The 25082-nt window shown below is 43.1% G+C and overlaps 1 protein-coding gene across 3 annotated transcripts in view; it reads right to left on the minus strand.

The window, feature by feature from the left end:
• Positions 1-25082, minus strand: part of PDE1C (phosphodiesterase 1C) — a gene marked incomplete at both ends in the record, with an annotated part of 326875 nt that overhangs the window by 186784 nt on the left and 115009 nt on the right. The window contains one exon of one of the 3 annotated variants that reach the window (XM_082320991.1): positions 4868-4894. The exons of the other annotated variants lie outside the window; for them this stretch is intronic. Within the exon in view, the coding sequence (XP_082177117.1) occupies positions 4868-4894 (27 nt within the window). The remainder of the gene's footprint in view (positions 1-4867; positions 4895-25082) is intronic. 3 annotated transcript variants of the gene reach the window in all.

Raw genomic sequence — 25082 nt, forward strand, 5'->3', positions numbered from 1 at the left:
CATGTTCAATTTTTTTCCCAAAGCACCTATGATTCTGCACTGCAATAAATACAGACCACTCAACAAATCAGTACCCTTTTTACTGAAATTAAGTGTTCATTACATTTAACAGAACCAGCTCCACTTGTAATATCATAGAAATAAGTCAGCAGGTCTCTTTTTGCACAATGCCAGCAGCCTTGAATTGAAAATTTAACGTCAGTTTCCCTGAAAGGCAGAGTTTCAAGAAGTCCTACTGAAGTTAGACAGAGCTGAGGAGGTCTCAGCACCCAATAGACCACACTTTACGAAGAATTTTGACACGTCAAGATGTGCCTTGTGTGTGCATGCTACTGAATAGGATATCAAGCTTTAATGCATCCTGTATTGCTGGAGCTGCTCGGATACTATATATAAAGAAAAACTTGAGCTAAGCTGTATTATAATTACTTGCACAGCTTAAGGAATTAGGAGTATTTTTATTATTTGTAATTAAGATAACCTTGCAAGGTCAGTAGATAAGCTGTGGAAATGAAATGGTATCAGAACTAAGGACTAAGCATATTGTCAAATTAAGTAAGTTGATGAACACCAAGAGTTAGTCAGGGCCATAGTGATGTTCGCAAGCACAGAGAGCTGAAGGAGACAACCTCCGGAGGTCCCCTTCAGTCTACATTATTCTATCAATGGCAGTGACAACCAACTACAGCCACATATAATGTCCTTACGCAGGCAATCAGCTTTGGGAGAGTACCGATGCTTCATTCCAATGAAGATCTCTTTAGTGTGTCCTAACAGCACTAAAGGACGAGAGTAATCCCAGCACACTTTTCCTCACAGGATCTGGTCCTGAGTAAATGCATAACTTAAAGATTACCTAGAACGAGACTTGCAAGGCTATAAATTTACCAGCATTTGGAAAGAATCCAAAAGAGAGAGTGGATTGTTTTAATCTGAAGAGGTATCAGCATGAGTAACCTTGAAGATAACTATCAACTAAAGTTGGAAAAAAAAGTACACTTTTCCACTTATTTTGTATGTAACGTCATTCGTGCATGTATGGTTTGACCTCTTGTGCAACACACTAACATAAATACATCACTCCTTTTTTTTTTTTTTTTTTAAAGGAAGAACATGTTCACATTCACATTTTCCTCCAAGAGTCTATTAACTAAATGCTGGAGCAAACTGGAATTTAGAAGCACAGACATAGATGAGAAAAAATAGGAAAGTGTGGGAAAGGGATGGAAAAGATTTCTGCTTATGAGTTTCCTGCCTGATCATCTGAAGTAGAAATAACAAAACCCTTATGAAAATTAGGGAAGGCTTGACGTTCCAGCCATGTGTTTTGTATCTTTTTTAATTAGAGTACAATCTTTTTTAAAGAAATCACATTAGTATTTTGCAGGACCCATCAGGATGCTTCTTTCAAGGTCACAGCCATATTTCAAAGTCACTTCGGTTACATTTCCTTTTCTACTTTGTACTTCATGTTTAGCATTAACAGGTACTTAGGGGAAAAAAATTCATCCTATCCATGGTGGATGGATAAAATATCAAGGCTCTTTTTACTTGACTTTTATCTAAAATGACTTCATCATAAAAGAAGCATTTGCCTCTTAATAGAAAATTAAACTGTACAATTAACCAACATGCAGCTAAGCTAAAACAACAACACATGCAATTCTGTTACTGGCAGAGTAAAAATGCATGACTGTAGACTGTAATGGAGGAAAATGTGTGCCATGTAAGCTAACACAGATTGCTCATCTGATAAATTTTGAGAAGAGAAATAGGACTTCAATGAGTCCTTAGAAGTGCAAAACTGACTGCGCTAGCTGAATGTCACCCAAGCAGACAAACCTAATCCAGGAGGGGATGGCCAAAAGCTACTTGAAAGGCTCATTTCCCTTTTAATCTCCCAGGGAGCTGAAGGTGCAGAGTCTCTCTCAGGAAAACATGAGCAGCCCACAGCTGGGTGTCTTCAGGACAACGGGAGTCTCAACAGTCATATCAAACATGACTGAGGTCTCAGGTGCTCCAGAAGAAGCAAAACCAATCCAGGACCTGGAAGTTTAAGAAAGCTTTGGCTTCCTGTCTAGTTGTCCCTCTTGCTGACTACCCCTCCAGTCACTATTTAATAAGCTATCTACTAGTCACTTACCCAAGGGGAACTAGATGGAAGAATGATAGATGACCCAAGTTCTGATTAAATATCCTGTTTCTCTGGTATTGCTGTGATTAATCTACATCACAGTTCAGTGGTTCAGATGCAATTACTAGGTTGGGACTAATGAAATTAGGATTGTCTAGACGGCTGTGAAACTTCCAACTTTATGAGGAAAATCATATCGGTATATTATTGTTATAAAAGCATTTGAGTCAACTCAGTTAACAGAATGATCAATGCAACAGTCAGTGCCTGTCACTTCCAATTATAATTTTAGAATGGCTCAGATTTTACTCCGACTCTTTCTCCTCAAGTTTTCTTGCACAACCTCATCTTCCTTCACAAGAGGTCTGCGCTCAGGGGAAACCGTTTCTTTACGCTGCACGGTACAGAGGACAGCAGTGTTTCTCCTGCGTAACTAAGCAGTGTTTCTCATACATAACTAAGTGCTGCTTACTATCACCTAGGTATTCTTATGTGATAACACTCCCCAAAGAGAAAGAAAAGGAAGAAGATGCAAAAGCAAGCAAAAGATCATTTCAGTTCAGCTGCCAGTCACCCTCCAGAGCCCAGTGACGTAGGAACTGCCAAGATCATTTTGAAAAAACATAACAAAGGAAAAAGAAGAAAGCCCCACAACAGATAAATGTGGGAAATGAAGGTGGAGATCTGAGCCAAGTCATCAGTTTATGTTCATTGCTGGAATTACCAACTCAACAGAGAGATGCTACTTAAAACCAGCCTTTAAACGCACTGCTGCATTTACCACTTCCATTTACCTACCACTTCCTTTTGCTGGATGTCACACTTCTGCATCAGATGGCAATATGTGCAATTTCCCATTTAGCAACGTACCTTCATCACACAGCAGGTGGCAAATTCAAGTCAGAAGCTTACTAGCCAGCTAGTTTGCCCTAGGTGCTGGCAAAGTGTGGTTCCCAGCCACAGCAGCTACCCCGCTGTGCCACACAGCCCTTCGGCCGGCAGCCAGCTCCCGCTGAGCAGGGTGATCAGGAGTAGCTGCTCAGCAGTTGCTGTGTGCCGGTCCCTGGAGTGGCCTCTTGCCCCCGCAGAGCTCACACCAGTTGTTAGACAGGAGAGGGCCACGAAGCCTGTCTGCCCAGCTGCCGCAAGGGCACACACCATCAGTCAGGCAGCAGGCACGGGTAACAGCCAGAGGAAAAAAAGACAGTTCAAAATCCCACGGGGCACAAAACATAACCCTGTAATGGTACCTTTAAACAGACTGACATATTCAATTCTCTGTATGTCGTTGATACAACTATGTATTGTGGTTGTAGAAGCTTTTAACATACTTCATCTCTCTTCTGAGGCTTACAGAAACTCTCCCGTACAAGAGACGCTGAATACAAACCTCTCTGATGACATGGATATGTACACAGAAAACACACTCAAAAAGACACAGTGCTCAGTACAATGTGAGCAGTGCAGGGGACACACACACACACACAGAGCAATCATTCATTCTGGAAACCATCTCAGCCCCAGAACAAACCCTCTTGCAGCAACTCGAGACCTCCAGCCAGAGACATGTTCATAATTAATTAACAATCACGGCAGCAGGAAGGGAGACAGGGGGAAAAGTAGAGCTGCAAACAGAACTACAGCGTCAGCTCCACATTTAGAAAAACAACTGGGAGCATGTTTACCTTCTCCCTGTTCTTGTGTCTCACACTACGCAATGCCCGCCTGCACAGTTCAGCACAGAAATCTCAAAATCAGTATTTTCCACTAAACTGTCATAGCTCAAACCCACCTAATCCATGACTCAAGCCACTTCAGTCTCTTGTGGCTGTGACACACAAGCACACAGGTAGCCTGTCCTGCCAATGCTGCATTGGAGTGATCATCTTCAGCACAGGGTGACAGCAAACAGGAGGGGTGGCTGTGATGTCTTAGCCCATCAGATCATCATGTTGGCTTATCTGCCAGCTCCCTCCACCATCACACAACATTAAAGGACACATTCAGCACGAGCTGCAGGGTTTAGTCTTTAGGAAGCACTCTGCAGGAGTCTCAAATCCCGTTAAAGTCAACATGAACTAAAGATGCTCAGCACGCCATGAGGTTAAGTCACCAATTAATACTCCACATGCAGGGGAGGGGGAGTCAGCTCAGCACCAAAAAAACTTTGTGCTGAAAAGTGGATGCTCTGAAGCAACCACGCACAAGGGTTCCAAAGAAAGAAAAATGAATCTGTCAAAGACCCCCATTGGGCCTCCCTCCTGCAAGGAGGCGGGAAGATAACTAGATCAGGTAGCTGTAACAGGGCCTGTTAATCAACAGGATCCCCATTTTCCTTCAGTCTCCTGCAAAGGCACAGATCATTAGCAACGCTACAAGCCCACAATCCATTTTGTTATTACAGCATGAGTAAGTGATAGGAGTTAGCACCAGCAGATCTTGCAGAAGGAACAGTGACGTTTATTAGGGTTTGACCTTCAAGGATAAATCTTTCTGTCCTTACTCAGGGAGAACTACCACTAACGTAAGAGGGGAGGACTACCGCTAGCAGCACAGGGGATTTGGAAAAGCAGCAGTGCAAGATGGACCTTCAAAGGGGGAAACAATCAGTAGAATGGCATTTCCCTGGGAACAAAACCAATCTGGTAATAGGAAAATCCTCCTTCAAACCCCCTAACAAAAAGAGACAGATGACACACAAATACCTTCCAGTCCTCTGCGATTTACTCTTACCTCTGTGATGTTTTCTTGTATTTTCTCCTGCAGGAAAAGAACAAAATACAACTGAGATAAGAAGGCTCCACTGGTGAGGGGGAGAAAAGGAGAGGGTCAGAAATCAGGAGCAATTGAGGGAAGTCACTTCTGCCATGAGATTGCCCCAAACCTGATGTAGCCATTCCCTTTTGCTAACCTCAGTGGTGGTTGCCACTAACTTCAGTAGAAAAAGGTGTGTGTTTGCCTGTATGCACACATTGCCCTTTTCTTGTAAGACAGGGTTACTGCAGCTGGGAAAGAATGGGTTACTACTCTAAATGACTTAACAGGAAGTCCAAGTGGCAGAAACTTACTTCTACTTGCTAGTAGTAAAGTAGTTTTTATGTCTTCAAGCAGATAAGTATGGCCTTATCTGTGGAGATCCCACTTAGATGTAGTGGTGGTGACGTGACGCATCCAACCACATTGGGCTGTAGTCACTCAGTGGAAAACCCCAGCGGCTTTACAGCAGACTTGCTCTAAAAAGCAAGTCTATATCCTAGCAAGTTCTCTACTCCACCAAATCCCAGATACCACACCGCAGAGCTTCACTTCGTTGTACCTATCTCGGGACCTAATTGACCTGAGCCCAGGAGTAGGAATGGCAAGAGCACATAAGCATACTGATAGCACCTCTTCTCATCCCCATCCCTTACACCACATCAATTGCGACAAACACTGTAAACTGCTTACTCTTCTTAGCACATTGGATTTTGTCTTCTACCGCAGGCAATGGCAGAAGCTGCCAACGCCCAGAGTAGGGCAATAATCATGAGCCCTCCTGCACGGTTACCTATTTGGCCATACAGTTAGCTGCAGTGGGTATTGGCACTGTATGCTGTCTGTGAGCTCTTGCTGCTACAACAGCTTTTTCCAATGGCTTTGCACAGTGCCTGGCAAAACAGGGCACTGATCCCACTGGAGCTCAGCCCTGCTTTTGTGTTTTAAAGTAAAGCTAATGATCTCTAAACTTAACAAGTAGTGACAGGAACAAGTCTCAGTGTGATCACCACCCTTTGTTCAGCCATACACTAACAGACAGGTCCCACCAGATCAATATACAGGTAATATTGTTAGAATGGGTGTACTGCTATAAGCATCAAGTTCTGCTGTTTCATCTCTGATACTACTGCACGTGGAAAATTATGGCTAAGTCAGGCCCAGAAAACCCAAACAAGGGGCATTGTTTCTTAAAAATAAGAAGAAACATGGCAAAAAGGATTGTAGTGCTATTTTCTACTTAATGAGAAGCATGAATAATGTCTCCTGGCTGTCAAATGTTTCATCCAATATTACCTTTAGAAATCGTATTCATGCTTGTGCCTGCTTCTGTATTCTGACTATGTTAGAATCATAAAAATCCTAGATATTTACTTTAAAAGGATTTAAAAATATTTCATTTACACTTTACTGTGTGAAGAATTACTTATTTAAACCTGAACAGATGCAAAGGAATAACAGAGCAAACATTCATAGCAGTATCAAGATTCTAGTTTCCTGGCATTCAGGATGCTGACACATACAAGCAGAAGCCCACTTGGACACATCTGATTCTAAGGGAATTTTTCATTTTACTTTCAGAAGGGTGAAAAGTAGACATTTCACTTTGAAGAGCTTGGATCGGAAGTTTATAGTCTGACAAATAGAGAACTTCACTAAATTTTCTTGCAAAAAGAAAATGCTGAAAAAAACCCCACCTGACTGGCCATTCCAAACCAGGTTGATTAAAATTATCTTACTCCCAAGAAATCCAAATTTGTTTAGATTTTTATTTCTGCTACATAACTTCTTAAATTTTCAAATTAAGTTATTTACAAGTTAATTCTTTCCCCTCAAAGTGTCTTATGGTGCATTCCAGCACTGTCAGAACTATTCTTCCCTTTATCAGTTAGTGACTTTCATGTCATTTTATAAAGTGTTTCTCTTTCAGCCAAGCTTCACATTTGAGCAAAGACACCATTCATTAACTCCTGATTAGCTAAAATTTCCTTGTATGTTTTAAAGAGGCGACCCAGCCCTAGGCTGCTCTTTGCATTTGAGTAATAACATCACTTTTCTGATCAGTTACATTTTTAATGCTCCTTTTACTCAAGAATATTTTTACTGCATTAGAAAACCATGTACTATCACAGATGACAATGCTAGGAAAAAAGCATTTGCCTAGTCACAGGAGTTTTAAAAAACATACATTTTTTTTTTTAATTGTTATTGTTTATTGTTTCCACACCTGCAGTCCAATTACAGTCAAGGTTTACATGTACCAAGTTAGTAACTGCATTTACTAGCACTGAATTTGCACGTTACAGTTGAGGAAAACATAACTAAAAGAACGCTTGTTTATAGACTCAGTATCACTACTGCATGCACTTGCTTTAAAAGGAACACTACTAGCAGCTTCTGATATCCAGCAAAAAAATTCCTGTATGCCTGAACTTCCAGCATTTCAAAAACAAGGTCTGACAATGCTACTCACCAATATAAAAAGATAGTGTTGATAATATAAAGCTGTTTCTAACCGTAAGTCTTCAACTTTGTTTGGAAACACAGACAATGTTGACATCTACCTGCTTAATGCTTACAAACCACCACTTACACCTGCCTTCCATTAAATGAGATCCTTGCAAACAAGGAAATTAGAAGGGGCCTCTTTTAATACCACTGGCAGCATCAGTGGTTGGCTGCATTCAGCAACCATGTGCGAGTTAACAAGAGGAAACTGGAGGGTGGGGATTTGGTCTTGCTTGGGTTTGTTTGGTTGGGGTTGTTTTGTGGGGTTGTTGTTTGGTTGGTTATTTTAAAAAAGATGTGGGACAAGCTATCTTGGTTTGTCTCCCCAGGAGGAGTCCACACACTGAGGAACTAGCTGCTAAATTGCCTTTAGCAGATGCTCTGGGATAAACCTGGAAACAGATACATCTTCCAGTCAAGCTCAAAGGATGTGATTTTCTGAACAAACCCAAGCTATTCCTGTTTCCCAGGAGCAAAAGAATGAGAAAGACCTAAAGGAAGTGGTGTTAACAGCTTCCCACACCTCTGGGCTGTCCTGTGTTCATGCCTGCAAGAGGCTTATTGATATTACCAAATCCGTATAAGTTCAGTTTCTTTTCCCGCTGCACACGTGCTGTGCCAGAAGATCCGCCACATCCATTCAACTCCTGTTACCTGCTGTGGAATGTATTACTCATAGGTCTACATTTAGCTTACATTTAAAAAAATAAATTAGAACAAGGTAGATTTTTTTCATGCTGAAGAGAATTAGCAGGTGACTCACACTAGGTAGGCCCTATATTACTAGTGTAACCTAGAAATAACTTCACTCAATTTAATGCAATTACACCTGCACGAGTGTAGTATGAAGTGAGTCAGTCCTAGTACAGAAGGTTGCTGGAGAGTAATGAAAATAAATCCAGTAAGAGTTTTAAAAATAGGTATTTTGTAACAATCAAAACTAAACAAAAAGGTGGGTAGCATGAAATTTCTGACTCAAATGAGATAAAGCCAACAAGAGAGTGGAGCCCGCTATTTCAGTATCTGCTCTTTTGGGGATGACTGGATTCTTTGTGTGGCCAGAGGAACACAATATACTGGCCCAACATAAAATTAGGACAGACTTTTGAAGGTATTTAAGCACCGTAAGATGTAGCTAGCTACAGCTATATGGGCACTCAATTCCCATTGAAATAAACAGACGTGCAAAATTTCTCTCTGTGCTTCAATGCCCGTCAACTTCTTTACGGCTAAGTATCTGTTCCCAGGGTTATGTTTCTACCTCTGCCATTTAATTCTGATGCACCCCTAGGCAAATTGCTTTCTTCCTATATTTCCCCTTCAGACCCTTTTCCATTAGTTTGTTAGCTCTTCAGGGTTGTGGCTTTAGCTGTATGGGGTTTTGCACATCAATTGCCCCCAGTGGGGCATAACTGGAGCCCAAATAACACTACTGTTGAGTTGTTGCAAAAAGCTCCCACACTTCCTGTGCATCTAGAAACCTAGAGATTAAGAGAATTTAATAGAAACACACAAAAACGGTGTCTGAAACTGTGTCTAATGATGTTCTCAGGCCTTATTTTTCTGAGAGCGCCAAATGAGTTAATGTGACTGAGTAGGTATGGAGAGGAGTGAGGGTGGAGGGGTTGGGGGAATTAAGTAACTCTGCCAACTGCTCTGTTTTTGCCCCATAATCATACAACTCAGAATATCAACTAGCTAGATGAATTGCTCTTTCACTCCTACACGGCCTCTGAAGAATTACCTAAACCACTTAAATTTTTTTACTCATAATACTGGCTTGGTTAACATGGTGTTATTCCACAGGGTTTGGTATTAATGGCATCTTTTCAGTATATGGAGTAAAACTGTGGGTGCTGCAGAAGTAATAGAAGGATCTTTGCCTAACTTCATCCCTGGAAATTTATACTAAAAACTGAAAGTTAATGAGCATCACGCTCTGCTCACACACTGCTTCTAGAGACTAAGGGTTACATCTGCCCTTGGTAAGGTCTCTGCAGGCTCGTAACTTCAGTGCAGTGATCAGCCTTAGGCCACCAGCTGATGGATGTGTGGTTAATGACCTGAAGTACACACAGGTGACACTTTTCAGTGAGTTAATGCTTCCCAGCTCAGGAATGCCAAGTGCCACAAGCATGTCCTTAGGCTGCTGAGACGGTCAAGTGACTCAATTTTCAGGCTGAAGCTCAGAATCAGTGCTCACAGTGGCTTAATCTAATGCGTTTTGTTTTGCTTGACCATTGCAATGGGTTTGGAGGGCACACACAGTTGGTGAAAGCAGTTTAGCAAGCCAGATAGATCTTTTGAAGTCCTTAAAACTCGGTGGCCTGTGCTCTCCCCTTCGTCGGTTGACAACATACAAGCCTGGATCTAACGCAGCATCTGCTTTCAGGCTGGATCAGTGCTTCTTCGTGAGAAAAGAGGGCAACGACTTTTTAGGGCACTGAGAGACTAGCTAAAGGGAATCTGCTTCAGCAGTTTAAAAAGATATTGCCTGCAGCCGCCTTGTGTGCAGCGCCCTGCCACGGGTCAGCACCCTCGCAGCACGGCTGGCGGACGCGAATGCATCCCTGGGCACCAGCGGCTTCAGTGCAAAGTTCGGCCTCTTGGCTTAATCTGCCAATAACGGGGGCTTTAAGCAAAGACGCTGGGTTTCGTACTGCCGCAGCCGAGGCGTGCTCCTTACTGCCCGCTCCGTGGTGGAGGCAGAGAGGCAAAAGAAACTACTAGGTCATTAACTCCTCCAGCTGATGCAGCGAGCCTCACCAGAGCCTGCCTGCCGTACCCTTATTTTTGCTGCTGACATTGGTAAACATGATCAGAGCTATGCGCAGGGAAAGGAAACTCCTTCCTGAAGAGGAACATTTTACAAAAGCTACTTCTTCAGAGGAACCACAATTGTTAAAGAAAACAGTTGCCACGAGCAAATACTTAAAATGAGTTATTCATAGGCTCGAGGGGAAAGAGGGACTTTTCCTCTTCTATATTTAGAAGCTTTATAATTAGCACGTTTAAGATGTGAGTGGGAGCTTAATCATCCATTAACAAAAGCACCCAACAACGTCTGTCCTTCAGTACTGGAGTCCCACCACGTAGGTAGCTCACGCAAGCCAGAGCTATTCATCCCCGCTTCCCTGCAGGGCTCCTCTCACCAGCTCATTCGGAAGGGCAGAGAGAAAAGGCCACTTTACCACGATGAAACATCCACCTTGTAACATGCACATTTTCATGGGTCTTTTTCTTTTCTTTCCTTTCCTGCCAGAGCTGGGCTTCTGATGTTAGATAACACTACTAAAAGCCTGTTTCATAGTTTAGCAAACCAACAGTGAGATAAGTGATGAAATTTGGCAAAAGAGAAACAAGTCTGTCTACAGGTCAAATCTGGAAGACTCTTCCTGCTCTTTTGTTACCCATCAGTGAATCTATGGTTTTACTGAATGATATCCCTCCCCTTCCTTTTTCTCTAAGAGCCAACCGCAATTCATGTTTACTGCTGTTGTCCCCAAATCCTTCCAGCTCATCGGTCCAGAATCCCCAAGGTTTCCCCTCGATGGCCACGTCTAGGCAAGAGGTTCAAGAGCATTTCCCAGCTCCTGAGCCCAGGTGCCCTCTCTGGCCATATCACGGTGGCGTAGCAGTTCGTACCGGGGGTAGGCGCCGTCCCCCTGTGCATCACTCCCCAGGAGAGGAGGCTGGGGGCTGAGATCAAGCTAGATTTTTCTGACTGATGGGATCACTTCAATAAATCGCAAACCTTCTCTCCCAGCAGCTCGATATTCTGAATCATGCAGTGCATTACCAATTAATCGTCAACATCACAGGATTAGTGATGCATTTACGTTACGTTACCAAAGCCTATATTAATAACCATTTATAAATCAATTCACAAAAACCCAATCTCACAGCACAGCACAGCACAGACTATGGACCAGCGTCTGTCAAAGCTCAGAATCCTGCAGGAGCCCTGACCAGAACTCAGAAATATATTGAGATCGCCAGACTTCAAAGGGTATGATGCCATCAACTCCTGCTGGGCTTTTAATTCCTTAATTGAAACAGGAAGATCAGCTTTCTTGCTTTACTCACTCTCCAGTCAATTTAAAAAAAAAAAAAAAAGTTATTTATTTTTTCTTGCACATGGGCTGTTTACCAGAATACTGTGCTAAGTTAAAAACAATACAATCAGAGACGCTAGTGACAGCAGAGGACAAGAAATTGTAAGAAGTGTGTGAGGAAAGAAGAAAAGATTTCCGCTGGTACTTGAAATTTGATGGAGGGTTTATGTGAGATTTTTAAAAAACAATAGGAGTCATTTTAAATTGGACCCTGAACTACATGGGGACATAGTTAAATCATGAGAGGATGACACAGTCCCTTGTCTCATTTTAAGCAGAGTCTGTATGCTCTTAAGTATGGGCATGTGCAGCGCAGGCATACAAAGACAAGAAATGTTCACAGCTTGAAACAGGTACGATGATTTCAGTAGAAACAGAGACAAGACAGTTGAGAGGCACAACAGATTTACAGCCAGAAAAGGAGGGGAAAACATTCACATCTTGGAAACAAGAAGTACTGCTACAAAGTGGAAGTGAAGCTTGCACTCAACTCGCAAGCAGTAAATAATGTATGTAAATAACTCAAGGTCAGAAAATATCCTCACTGATTTTGCCCAAGGAAAATGCTATTTTGATAAATTTTAGCTGATCTGGATGACCACTGAATTTCAGCAGTCTAGCTACTGAGTTTTCTAAACAACTGGGTAAAAAGCAAACTTACAGCTTCATCTCCAAAATGGATTGCAATTGTTAGGACATACGAATGATCAATCGATGCCTCTTGTGTTACCTCTGCTTTGCTGTGGCCTTTTGCCATGATAGGGCTCTTATCTGTGGCCTAACGGCCAGTTTCCCACTTGGTCATTTGGGGTCTAACGTGTTTACCAAGTGCACGTGAAGCATAGCTGGAGAGGCAATGTGTTCAAATTCTCCTTACAGAAAACCCTCTGTGATAGCACAGGCGGTGAGGAATTTCTTCTGCAGTACAGCTCAAGGTAGCTGGATTCCCTTCTCTACCCGTTTAGTAGAGTGGACAGAGCCTGGAGGTGTTACAGATGGGTGCTATGGATATGATCTGAGTGGACAAACATTAACGACGCTATTATACTATAAGCTCTTATGAGACCTGATGACCTTAAATTGCACTCGAGTCCAAATTCCTTTGTTGTTCACGCAGCCAGAGTGCTGGGCACCAATTCCCTAGCAAAGCAGGGATTCAAGTATGGGGAGGGGGAAGGAAGAAAGGGGAAAGGGAGGTGGTAAGAAGGGAGTCACTCTTGAGATTTGCTCCTGCAGCTAACGAGGATACGACTAACTTGACCTACTTGGCACTACAAACTCGACCCATGGCTTGATCTCATCTCCCAAGGCTCGTATAATGCAGCCACCTGTTGACCTCGGGCAGGAGGGTTGGGCAGGACCCTATACAGCTATAATGCTTTTATTCAAGCAGTAGCATGAGAGGTGTATTAGTTAAAGGTATTTTATTTTTGGCTGACATAAAGATGATCTATGATCAATTGTCATGATTTTGTTTAGCTTCATTTCAACAAAGGGCAACCGTGGCTTGCTCGAACTTTGATAAGCACCACTGTCTATCAGAAGAGGCAAGGTAACTGCTGTGTATCTTTCCATGGCACAGTATGTGCACAAATGAGGAGAAAAAGCAGCATAGGAAAAGTTTACTTAATTGGTCTGCATTGAATACTGTATGTATAGGAAGGTTTTCAGCAAGACAGTCTGAGGTACAGGGATCTGCAGGGAGCACTGGAAACCCTGCAGGGACAGCTGAGCGCTCCAGCTTCGTCACCAAATGAGGTTTTCAGTAAGGCCAAATCAGAAGGGCAAATTCAAATTCAGTATTGGAACTGCCCTGTACTGGGCAACAGACTGGACTGGGATTTTAATGTGTTGCCATCTTAACTACAAAAAAAGTCAGCAAACGTCGTTCTAAAAGCTTCTAAAAATATTATTTCATTCATGTAAATTTTGTACAGAGGCAGTACAATTACTTAAGTCTTGAGGCTCTTCCTCTGTATTTACTCAGTTTTCCATCACTCCTCATGGAAAAAAAAAAAAAAAGCAAAACCAACCAAAACCATAAACAATCAAAAAACAACAAAAAAACCCTGCCATTGCAGTTGGTGTGGATTTACCTGAAGAAAAATACAAAATAAAAAAGTAAAATGGGTCTGTTTCTGAAAATCTAACCCTTTCAAAAGAATACGATCTACTGCTCGTTCTGTTTTTTTTTTTAGTACACAACAAGCAAATTCTCTTGTGCTTCACACACATCACATTCCCAAGAAAAGTGTGTACTCATAAAACAACCAGTTACAGGAAAGTACATTTCAGGAAAATAAAGTCCTAAGGTCTGAAAAGAATATAGAGCAGTTCTCAGTATTCATGCTTACAAAAAAAAAAAAAAGATAAGGATTGTCAAATCACCATAGTGTATGACCTTCGCACATTTACTATTTGAAAAATACATATATACTTAGTCTGACCGAGTGTTGCTTTCTAGCTGGACACTCCAGATGAGTTATGGAACATTTGGCTCTGAAATTAGTAAAGGTGATGACCTGCAAAGTACAGGATGGGTGGTACTTCAACAAGCCTATTCTGTAGCCTCTCCCACTGGAAGAGATTGTGGCGCTTATTGCACAATGGGATCGGAGGGGCCAGGAGGGAAGCATACCTCCCCGCTGCTCTGAGCATAGATGTGCTTCCCAGTGTGTTTACACGCCAACACTGACCTCTGCAAGTGGGATGCCACTTCCTTGCTATTACAATGTCTCAAAAAAGGGAGCATGTACACAACCTTTCCTGTGCATTCTTTAGTTATATCCTGTTGGTTTCACTAAGAAAAGAGCTTGTGAAAACGAGTCGTATCAACAAGGAGCGTAAAAGGGAACAACAGTTCCTCTTGGAATAAAGTAAAGCAGAATTTTGCAGAGCACATATAGGGGCAATATTGATGTATCGTGTATGTTAGAAGCATGTAATACTCTTAAGCTGGAGTTCCATTCCCCCAGTGGTAAAAAGCTGTTAGACTCTGGAAGAAACAAGCATGTACAGATTAAAAACTTATTTTAATCACTGCTACTATGTAAAACGAACATATTCAGATTCCGCAGGGGCCAAAGAGGCAGCTGTCCAGTTTGTTTCATGCAGGGTGGCTCTGTGATTAGTTACAGCATGCACAACGAGGGGGGGGGGGGGGGTGGGAATCATTCTTCATACCCTGGATTAAATATCAAGACAGGAAACATGGACTGGAATTACATCAGACCAGACCAGCCACGTGCGTGAAGTCACTAAACAAATCTGCATCTTGCCCTAAGCTCTAGTAAATCTATCAGCCTGTTGCTTGTTATTGTTTCCCCCTCCAGCCTTCCTCCCCCCAAACACAACCCACTCCCTCTGTCTGCTAGTAGACAGCTGGTGTGACGCAGAATTTTAAATCTCATGTTTTTGTGCCAGGCCCTCTCCTGACTCTGGGTTACAGACTGAAACACTCGGATTATTGTTGAACAAGCCTAAACATGGGGTGAAAAAATTGCCGCACAAAGATGCGGTGTTCCCTTTCCAAAAGAAGGTTCATTTCCCCATCCCCACCTCCCAACCATCCCCTCCTTCAGCACGCTGGTCATTTTTAAAAATTATTCAAGCCTTTTAGCAACACTACTTTGTGTAGCCAGCCAGGACTGCTGTTGTCCTGACAGTGCTTCCTCATTAACAGACCAATTATTAAATGTCACTTTTAGGAAAAGGCAACATTTAAACTTCTTATGAAGAGCCAATGATCTTTTTCTGGGCTTCCCAGCACTCTGTGTTTCTCCAGGAGCAGCGATGTTACAGAGGGAAGTCATCTGAACAACGATGGGCCTCTGGGATAGCCAGTGCAAGCCTGTTTGCAGAGGAAAAGTAGTTTCATGGAGTCTCCTGTCCTCAAAATTGCTGGCTGCAGCAGGGCTCAGCACATTCAGCAGACTGCCTGCTACTCTGCCAACACCGTTTCTGTATCACTACAACATTATTCTCTGCACAGAGTAAAGAAGGTTGCCCATCTTTCCTTCCTCATCCCTGCCGGGCATGAATGACCCGGGTGTGGTGGCACACAGCTGGCTCCGCAGGGTTAGGCATGAGGGCAGAGGGATGGAAGAGGGGAAGGAGGAGAGGGAGGGAGGCGGCATCCGCCGCCATCTGCAGCTCAGAAACGCTGCCCTGCAGTCTTGGTGTGGGAATTCCTCGCCACACAGGGGGAAACTTCAGGAGAGGGAACTGGGACGGACGGGTGGGTGGATGGGAACAGGCGTTGAGCATGCATACAGAGAATGGAGGAGGCTGTGCAAGATTTCTATTCCTTAAGGCCCTACTCCATGCTGTCACCAGCTGTCTCACAAGCATCTAGATGCCACAGCAACCATGAGGGGGGGGGGTGTCTTCAGAAGCCTCCGATATAAAGATGTATTTAAATAAGCAAGTCCTGTCCTTTCCACATACCAGGTGCCATGGTTGCGACAGCGACTCTAGTTCTTAAAAGTTTGGCTGCTGTAAGGGAGGAGCCAAGTTCCCTGCCTCTGGCCCAGAAGAGGAGCAGATGTGCCTCCATAAGGTAAATAGGTAATTCAAAATGCAATTTGATGTTTCATAGATTGTGAGGCTAGGTGGGACCATTATGATCATTTACTCCAAGTTATTCAGCAAATTTGCATAACTCAGGAATTTCATTCTTCTCCATTTGCAAGAAGATATCTTCACTGCAGTTGAGCTAATTAGAAACAGGTCTTCTAGAGATCACTGAGCACGTATACAAAAGCCTTTCTCTGCAAAGCACTTTAAAGACGCTCTCTGTACGACATGAGTGACTTCATCTACACATCCAGTCAAACTGCATCCAAATCCATAGGCTCTCTGCACCTGGAACACTAGTGCAAAGAGGGAAAGGAAAGATGACTGCCCAGACAATGCTAATGGGAACACTGGGAGGGAGAATTTTGACTGGTGTTACAACAAGAATGTGGCCAAGATACCAAAGAAAGTTCCCCCATCCTCTAAAGAAACAAAGCAATGGCATCCTGAAGAAGAGACCCTCATTTGCCTGAACGAAGACATGCTCAGAAGGTGACACTGAAGCTGTGTTTTGTGCAGCATTTATAACCAGAGGTGTTCTTGCAGCACCCAGGCTTTCCTTCAAGGTCTCCTGTTAGAATCTGAGTGAGGCAAAAAATACTGCGCTACAGACTGGGCAGCATTTTCAAATGCCCTTAAAGGCAGCCCTTGTCCCTGTGATTTTCAGCAAAACTCAAACTCCTAAATGAATTGCATATATGTTGTGCTGTGAGCTATTTTCATCTTGAAGTAAATAAATCTAACAAATGTTTACATGTAGGGACCTGAAGAACTCACAGGACTATCTCCTTCCCCACCACCTTTTTTTAAAAAAAAAAAAAAAAAAAAGCTCTCTGTGGTTCTCCTCTCCACCCTTTTTATGAGTCAGTGTGCTCTTTTGTAGATGATCTCCCAATTCTCCACTCCCAGCCTCAACCCCCACATCTTCCTCTCCTTTCACTTTTCAAGCAAGTCTGAAAAAAAGAGAGTTCTCCCATCTGACTGTAGCTGTCCCTGCTGCATCAATATGTGTATAGGAGCATATTTAAATTGTGTATTCAGACTCTTTGCTTAGCAGACACCAGTAACTGCTTACTGCTAGTGAATCCCAGAAAACCAGCTGCTCCACAGGAGGCATGGGAGGAAGTGTGATCTGAGCATCATTTACAGCAACCGTCTGAAACGCTCAGCCTTGCAAGGGGGTTTATGCTCTACTTCTGCTCCTTTGCCCTTGGATGCTCGCTGTACCTTGTGCCATGCGCTCTGCAGGGACTCCCTGCGTGCCACAGCTGTAGCTCAAGGGCTCTGTACAGCCTTAGCTGCTAAAAATTGCACAGATCTTAGGTTTAATTTGTGCTGATCTTGGTGTTGAAATGAGATTTGCGCCAAGCTAGGATTCGTGCTACAGATGGATATTGTGCAACTTTCTGTCTTGGCTAGGAGTTTTGTGCATTAATAGTATCTGTCCCTAGGAGTGTAAGAAATCACTCCTAAAGTGATGACACAGACCTACTAATAGCCATTCAAAGTGTCACATTAATAACAAAATGACTCCACAGCTTGACAGATATGGAAGAAAAGCATGGAACTTATCATACATGTCTATATGCATCTTAATAACTAAATTGTCTCCTACATCTCTCTCTCCAAGAAAGATTATGACAGTCCTCTCCTGCTGCATGCCTGAGCTCACATGGGCTTCTCCACCCAATGTCACCAATTGCTGGGCGTGAAGGTCCTCTCAAAGAAGGCAAGGCAGACTGCTATGACATGAATTGGTCTCCTTGGCAGAGACACAGCCTTCCAAACCTCTTCTTGACAGCCATGTAGAGCTATGGCTTTCTGAGAGCTCTGCACCCCCACTTCTTGGCCAGGAAAATGCAAAAATCCCCAACATGGACATTACCAATTTTTTAGAGGAATCCTGATTCCACTGAAGTCAACCAGATGAGTTTATTATAACCAGTTTCACCAGAGTTTGAGCTGCAGTCTTAATCTACTGCAAAATTTTAATTCTGGTTTCTTCGTATTTATAATCACACCTCCAAAATGAATCTGCTTTTCAAATATCCAAGACAACTGCAGACAAATTTTGGCAGAGGCCTGGAGCAGTACTGAGTCTGCTGGAGGAAGTCCTATTGCTCAGCTACAATTCAGATTTAAGCACAAAGTTGAGCTTAACACTGTCAGAGAAAATTTTGCACCATCACAGGGCTGAACTATTTTTCTCAAGCCATCAATTACTTGGAAAACCTAGCTTTTCAAAGAAAACAAACAAAAAAATGCTCCAAAGACCAGGAACTGGATTCTAATTTCTTCCCCGCAAATGCATGGGTATCAATGAGGTCTTTCTTTCCAGTATTTACAGCACAGTTCGGGAGATCAAAACCAGCCTTATGAATCTAAACAAGCCCTTCTAGAAAACCTCCACTTTATCCAAATCCCCAGTGTTTTGAGAGCAATTCGCATCTGTAGAGGTATGTTTCACAGCTGCTATAGTGGTTTAATGGGTCAGCCCTAATATGTGAACCTCAACCTTCCCTCATCTACCAGTTAGGATCAGAGTCAGACCATTTCTAGTATTTTGAAGGGGCTGAAGTGATTTTTTGATGGAACAAGACAAGAGCGAATGGAACAGGAAAATCTCACATGAATTGCAGGAAGAAAAAGAAACACACTAAATAACAATTCTTTCAAGGGCTGAATTGGGTTTAATACAGTGTTTGAATCCACCAAAAGCTGGCAGATTAGGAAATGAGCTGGCCTCACAGCCTTTAAAACACGCACACACACACGCAGAGGATTTTTCAGTGCTGTCTTCCATCAGGTTTTATTCCTTTCTGTATGGACTCCTATCCCACCGAGACAGTTTTAAAAAAGAATTCCAGAAAGAGACTCTTAATTTCCCTTTGACCTGAGGTTTAAATTCGTTTTCCCCAAAATAACTTTTTTCATATCCTTGTTTCCTATGCAGGACTGAAAGCTTTATAGCAGTGATATTTGAAAAGCACTGAATTTAATATTACAAAGGGAGCCCCTTCCTTCTACGACAGACTGTGGTCTTCTTTTTATGACTGCTGAAATAAATAATTGCTTTTTGGGCTGGAAGTATGATTCATTTGTACTACCTCCAGAAGAATAAAAGCTTTTTTATGATTATGGCAAAAACTAGAGAGTGTATATTATTTCTTAGTCAACATTTTAGTATTAAACATGAAGTCTTCTCTCTTTTGTTACCTACAGGACTCATCTATTGATTTAAGATTCAAATAAAAATCACTGGGTGGAACAAAGCAACGGAAGGACTGTGGCAAAATGTATCAGTTTACTGAATTACTACACCTCCAAACACCTACTTTTTAATTAACATCTTCTGAAGTTGCTGTTCTGCTATTTATTAGAATATATTCTCTCTTCTGTCCATTTGTCAGGCATGAGATTAGAAGCTGGCAGCACTTCTCCTGTTCCCCTTGCTCCTTCAAGGACTCTACTGCAGGCAGCATAAAACAAGCTGTTACGGGTTAGTCTAACGGTAAAATTCAGATCTTCTTCACACCACGGGGAGAACAATATTATGGATCAACCAGACCCCGACAAACCTTAAAACTAGTTGAGTCATTCATACCCACAGAGTAGCTCACCAAAACTAAGAACCTCTAGGCCATGCTGGAGCGCTGCTGCCTCCAGCACGTACCTAGCACCCACTCGCTAACCAGTGAGACCTTCTTAATCCTTCTAGGAATCACGACAACCACAGGAAAAGTGAAATTTAGACCTAAGAGGCCTACAGAGAAGTTTCCTGACACGGTTCTCTGACAAATAATCCCTGTTTATGCTCATTAGGAAAGCCAAACGAGAAACAGGGTGGCTGTAGCTGTATTTAAGTATGGTTGAAGGTAGCTCAGTTCTGCTCCCAGGGCGAACAGGGCTTCCGTTTAAATCTAGACCCTCAGGAGGTTCAGGAGGACTGAAACCAAGACCAAAGATAGCCCGAGTGCCTCTCTCACCTCCGGAAACAAATTAGCATATTCATATTTTCCACTTGAAACCTGACTAATTTACACATTTCCTAACAAAGTGGTGCTTTCTGAGGGGCTTTTTTAACTTCTACTGCCTGCTGCCAGCTAAAATGTTTGGGGACAAAGCCCACTGTGTAAAGCGTGCCTCTGGAATTGAAGGGAGCTCTCTGTTTTCTTGTTTACAATGGCCACATACACGAAAACAAAGCGGATCAGGATACTGTCTCTGGCAGAACCAGCTGTTCTGTATGTGACATTTTTCAACTAAGGAAACCTAAAAATATCATAGAGAACATACAGATAAGACAGGGAAACAGATAACTGCGCGGTGGCACTCTAACACTTGTCAGATCGTCTTCAGTCACCAAGGCTCCATGTTTTCCCATTGAAATCAGTTGCTGCTTCACCATTTACTTCAAGAACAAATCTGGATCTTAGACAAACGTTTGCATTGGGACCTCTTCACTGTCGATAGGATGCACAGTGCTTTGCAGAGGAAGCTGGGGATATGCCCTAAGTGCTGAAATATTGTTCTAGGTCTTCAGCAAAAACATGAAGTTTTTGAAGACACTGATTTACATGTGTTTCTACCTTCTTTCCCTATCTGTTTTCTCAGACCAATTCTACATTGACAGGTTTGAGCAGGAGAGTCCAAAAAATGAGTTCAAAGTCAAGCATCCCATTTGAGTTGCAGTTCAGAGATTGCTGCTGTTTGTAGTTATCTTCGGCAGCATGAGGAAGCACTACACTGACAATGAGGGGATTTATTATGTATTTAGCAATTTAACATTATAATCCCACCTACTGGGAAGAAGGTTAAAGTCCATTGTATCTCCTCTGCTTCTGCAATGCTTAAAGCATTGCAGGGGCACCAGCAGATGCCAGTGATGCTGGTACTACTGTAATAGCTAGAAACCAAGGTTTTATTTTTCTGCATAAAAGCAACCAAAATCAAACCGAAAATATCTCCAAGCTGGGTCTTCAGCTGCCGTAAACTAGCACATCTCTACTGAAACTAGCAAAGCTCTTTGGATATATGCCTCTGCATTCTTCAGTGCCGTCAGACACGACACCCAATCCTAGTGTTGAAAAGGGCTTCAGTGCTTTCTCTGTTCTTGGGAAATCGTGAGGTAACTGAAGCCACTTCATGGAGCTTTGAGAGTCCTAATTAGCAGATGGGAGTTCACAGTCCTACAGCTAGGGGTCCAAGTGCTAAAACAAGAACGCCCCAACACAGCCACCACTGCTCGTACCTCCCTAGAGAAACCATCAGCTTGAAAAGCAACCATGCAGTCAAATTTTGGAATCAGGTCTCCAAGCTCTGCTGCTAACTGTGCCCTGTAATGGGTTCCACCTAATCTTAACCGATACGTTTTGCAGAACAGAAGGTCCAAGCTTAACAGAGTGAGTTATTAGCAACCTTAGGAGAGTGAAGGGCAGGCTCATATGTAACTCCTGTGTATACAGCGTCCAAGCCCCGAGCTGAATAAGGCAAGTCTGAATAAAAGACTGCCTTCTGGACAGGATCCATGGGGCAAGGAAGACAGAACAGAGCAAGAGACTTAAGACCCTTTTTCTGCCAGCAGCAGCAGCTATTGAGAGCCATAAGCAAACAATCAACACATCCTTAAGAAACACGGTTTCTTGCAGGCTGAGCTTGTCAGCCTTCATGGGTGAGCACTGCTTGGGAACAAGAGGCAACTGTTCAAAGGCAAGCCCAACGTGAGGAAACAGACAGACATTCCTGCAGCCCAGCAGCAGCTGGGGAACCGAGAAGATCCACTCCTGAATTAAACACACGCTCAGCAGGAGTGCACGTATACACCAGCACTCCGCAGAGGCAGCTGGCAGCCCATCAGCAGCCAGGGAATGGGAGCGCGTGTGTGCTTGTGGGGACAGGGAGGCACAGGGTGCTGGGGAGGCACCACTTGCGCCCAGTGGCACTCCTGGGAGGCAGGCAGCCCTCCTGCAGCCAAGAGGGAAAGCCCCAGCTGAGATACCCCTGAAGGGATGTAAAGCTGCTCCAGTCTGATTCATTTACGACGACGATGAAACTCAGAAGCGGCTCTGCTTCTGAGAGGTCCCTGCTGCAGGGAAAGCTGGTGCATTCCTTCCCAGGGAAGACAGGACTCTGGTGGCTGCATGCCTGGTGCACACAGCCGTTTTGCTGGAGTGAGCTCCTACAAGGAGAAATCTGGAATAAACCTCTCCCTGACATTCTGGCACAACATAAGAAAAAAGGGCAAAATTGTCAGTTCTCAACTTTCAAGATTTTCCCAAGAGAGTTTCATATACCTCCAATGGTACCTTTCATAGAATCACAGAATCGTTAAGGTTGGAAAAGACCCTTAAGATCATCGAGTCCAACCATTAACCTACCACTGCCAAGTCCCCCACTAAACCATGTCCTTTGCCCAGGAAACAGCTTATTCAGAAACCTTTCCTGGAAGTTTATTAATAATAAACTACTAAAAGATTCTATTCTAAGCTGTGATTAAACCTAAATTAATATCTAATAGGTCATGTATAAAAGACAATGTTTATTTCATAGATCCCTGGGTTGAGACACCCAAATATTTTGCCACAGATGACTTACTGCCCAGTGAGGCAATTTATCACTCTCCCTTAAACCTGAGAGAACACTACAGGTCCACTGACTTGATTCTCTTATAAATTGCTGCACAGAATCACTAAGCCATGAATATATATGTGTCAAGTAAAAGCATTTCAGTATGTTATTGCATTAGCATTTTAGCTCATTCTTAAACAGTAAAAGCAAAAGTAATCTGTATATGGCCTAAGAACCATTGCCTCATACTGCTACGCTTACAAAGCAACCAGGCTGTCCTGACCAAGAAACCACATCTTGGAGAGATACATATGGGAAGGGAGGAGGAAATCCTTCCACTCCACTTCAGAGGCCAATTCAATATCTTGTCTGGCTCTTACAGCAACATACGACTCATGTTGCAACAGACACCTGGCTTCAGCCTCACAAAAACCTGCCCTTTGCCCGCTGTCCAAAAGACATCCCTATTCCTTGAAAATACAAGCCCCATGCCCAGACCTCCAGAGGCCAACCATCCCGCAGGACAGAACTGTACCAGGCACATGGCAAAAAAACCAGACTTGCTTAAGCAGAAAACACACTACATTCAGGGAGACTGAAAAGAGCCTCAGCTTAACCACCCTTTTGCAGCCTTTGGGTTTCCATTCCCTTCAAACCAAGCAGGCTGAGATGGGGTGAAAATTAAAAGAGCCCCCTTCCCCGCTCCCTGGAAAAGCCAGGTATTGCAAGAGGTGATGAATATTGGTTTGTCCACTGAGTCACGGTGAGTAAACCCACCAGCTGGCACTGGGGGTGGGACGATGGGGAGGAAGGTACCAGATTTGCCATGAGTGAAGTCCTACCAAGGAGATGTCCAGCCCAACACTGAGCACCTGAGACTGTTTAAATCATCACAGCCCTTCTCATTTAAGAAGCCGTATCAGGATCAAGTTACCTACTGGGTATCTGCCTGCTGCAGACTACAACTCCCCGGGCGACTTCAGCCGACAGCGTGCTCTCTCACTACGTGTGTAACACTGCTCTCGTAGCACTGTTGTTCGTCGTAACTAATTCCTCTGCGACACGGCTGCCGGTGTACAAGGGGCAGGGGATAGAGGCGTCTTCTCAAGTAGTGTTTGATCTCTCCAGGATGAAGCGTCTTATTTAAGAGTTAATTAAGATGGCTGTGCACATCTAATCATTCTTACACAGACAGGCATGCATAAAAACGGACAAGAAAAAACATGGAACATGATGCCAAACCTCCGTTTGCAACCAGTTTGTGTGTGTGTATGCATGCGCTAAAAGCCTCCATAAAATGACTGGGAATGGAAAATCTTCTACAGTCTTTAATTAGAGCAGAACACATTTCAGTTTTCATCTTGTGATCAAGAATTCTACAGAAAATCTATCTCCTCTTTAGACAAGGAAATCTTGAAACTCAGTAGGAGAAAGAATGTGTTTGTTACACTCACACACACTGCCAACAGAGAGGGCTATACTGAAAAACAGCCTGAGGTTTAGTTATTACAAATCTAGAATAAGTCTTAGTTTTGCCAAATTTTCAAAACATAGAAGAGACCGGAGCTTGATGTATAATATGCAGACACTGCCTTGTACTAACAGCAGGAGAGATCCTGAACTACAATGCTGCTGAAGAATTATCTGTGAACTTCAGGTGGAATCCAAACCGGCATGCTCCTAAACTCCATATTAGACAGAAATTGAAGGACTCCTAATACTACAGCATGGCACAGACTTGAAAATAAGAGGGTTTGTTTTGTGTGGCTGTTCTATTTGGAAGGCTTACAAGACAGCTGTCATCTACTTTGATTAAGTTCCTTCACAAAACAGGCTTCCTGGAGTGACGCCTTGAAAGAAATACATATTCATGCACGTCTCTTAGACTGCCTGGAGTCCTACAGAAGTTTTGGATATGCTTTACAAAATATGCCATCACTGCTCAGACAAAATAACACTCAAAGAGCAACTCAAGTTTAACTTGGACCCATTTGTTTTCAGTTATTAGCCTACTCTTTCTACATTTTCTTGCTTCTGCTGTTTCCTAGCCTCCTTGCTCCCTTCCCCCCCTCCCCGCTTTCCCTTGAGGGCTGAAATTTTAATAACTCTAACATGTGAGGCTGAAGGAAAAAAAAAAAAACAGTTCTGAACACAGGGAGGGATGCAGCTTAACATGGTAATGCTCCTCTTTGCCTTGGCCAAAAACTGATGGGCAAATAAATGCTTTGCTGCCAGTAATAGATCTTGCTGCTGGTAGACAGTATTTTACATACTGAGAATCTGAACGAGACGCCAGACATTGACTCTAAATAAGCTACGTAAACACTACAGCCTATAAACTTTTACTTTTCTGCAGTGCCAAGTTCTTCTTTAAGCACAGGTACATTTTTTCTACTCAGGAGGCAGTGTCCCATCATTTCATGGCAAGT

This window comes from Platalea leucorodia (genome assembly GCF_965183815.1).
Source record: "Platalea leucorodia genome assembly, chromosome: 1".
Taxonomy (NCBI): domain Eukaryota; kingdom Metazoa; phylum Chordata; class Aves; order Pelecaniformes; family Threskiornithidae; genus Platalea; species Platalea leucorodia.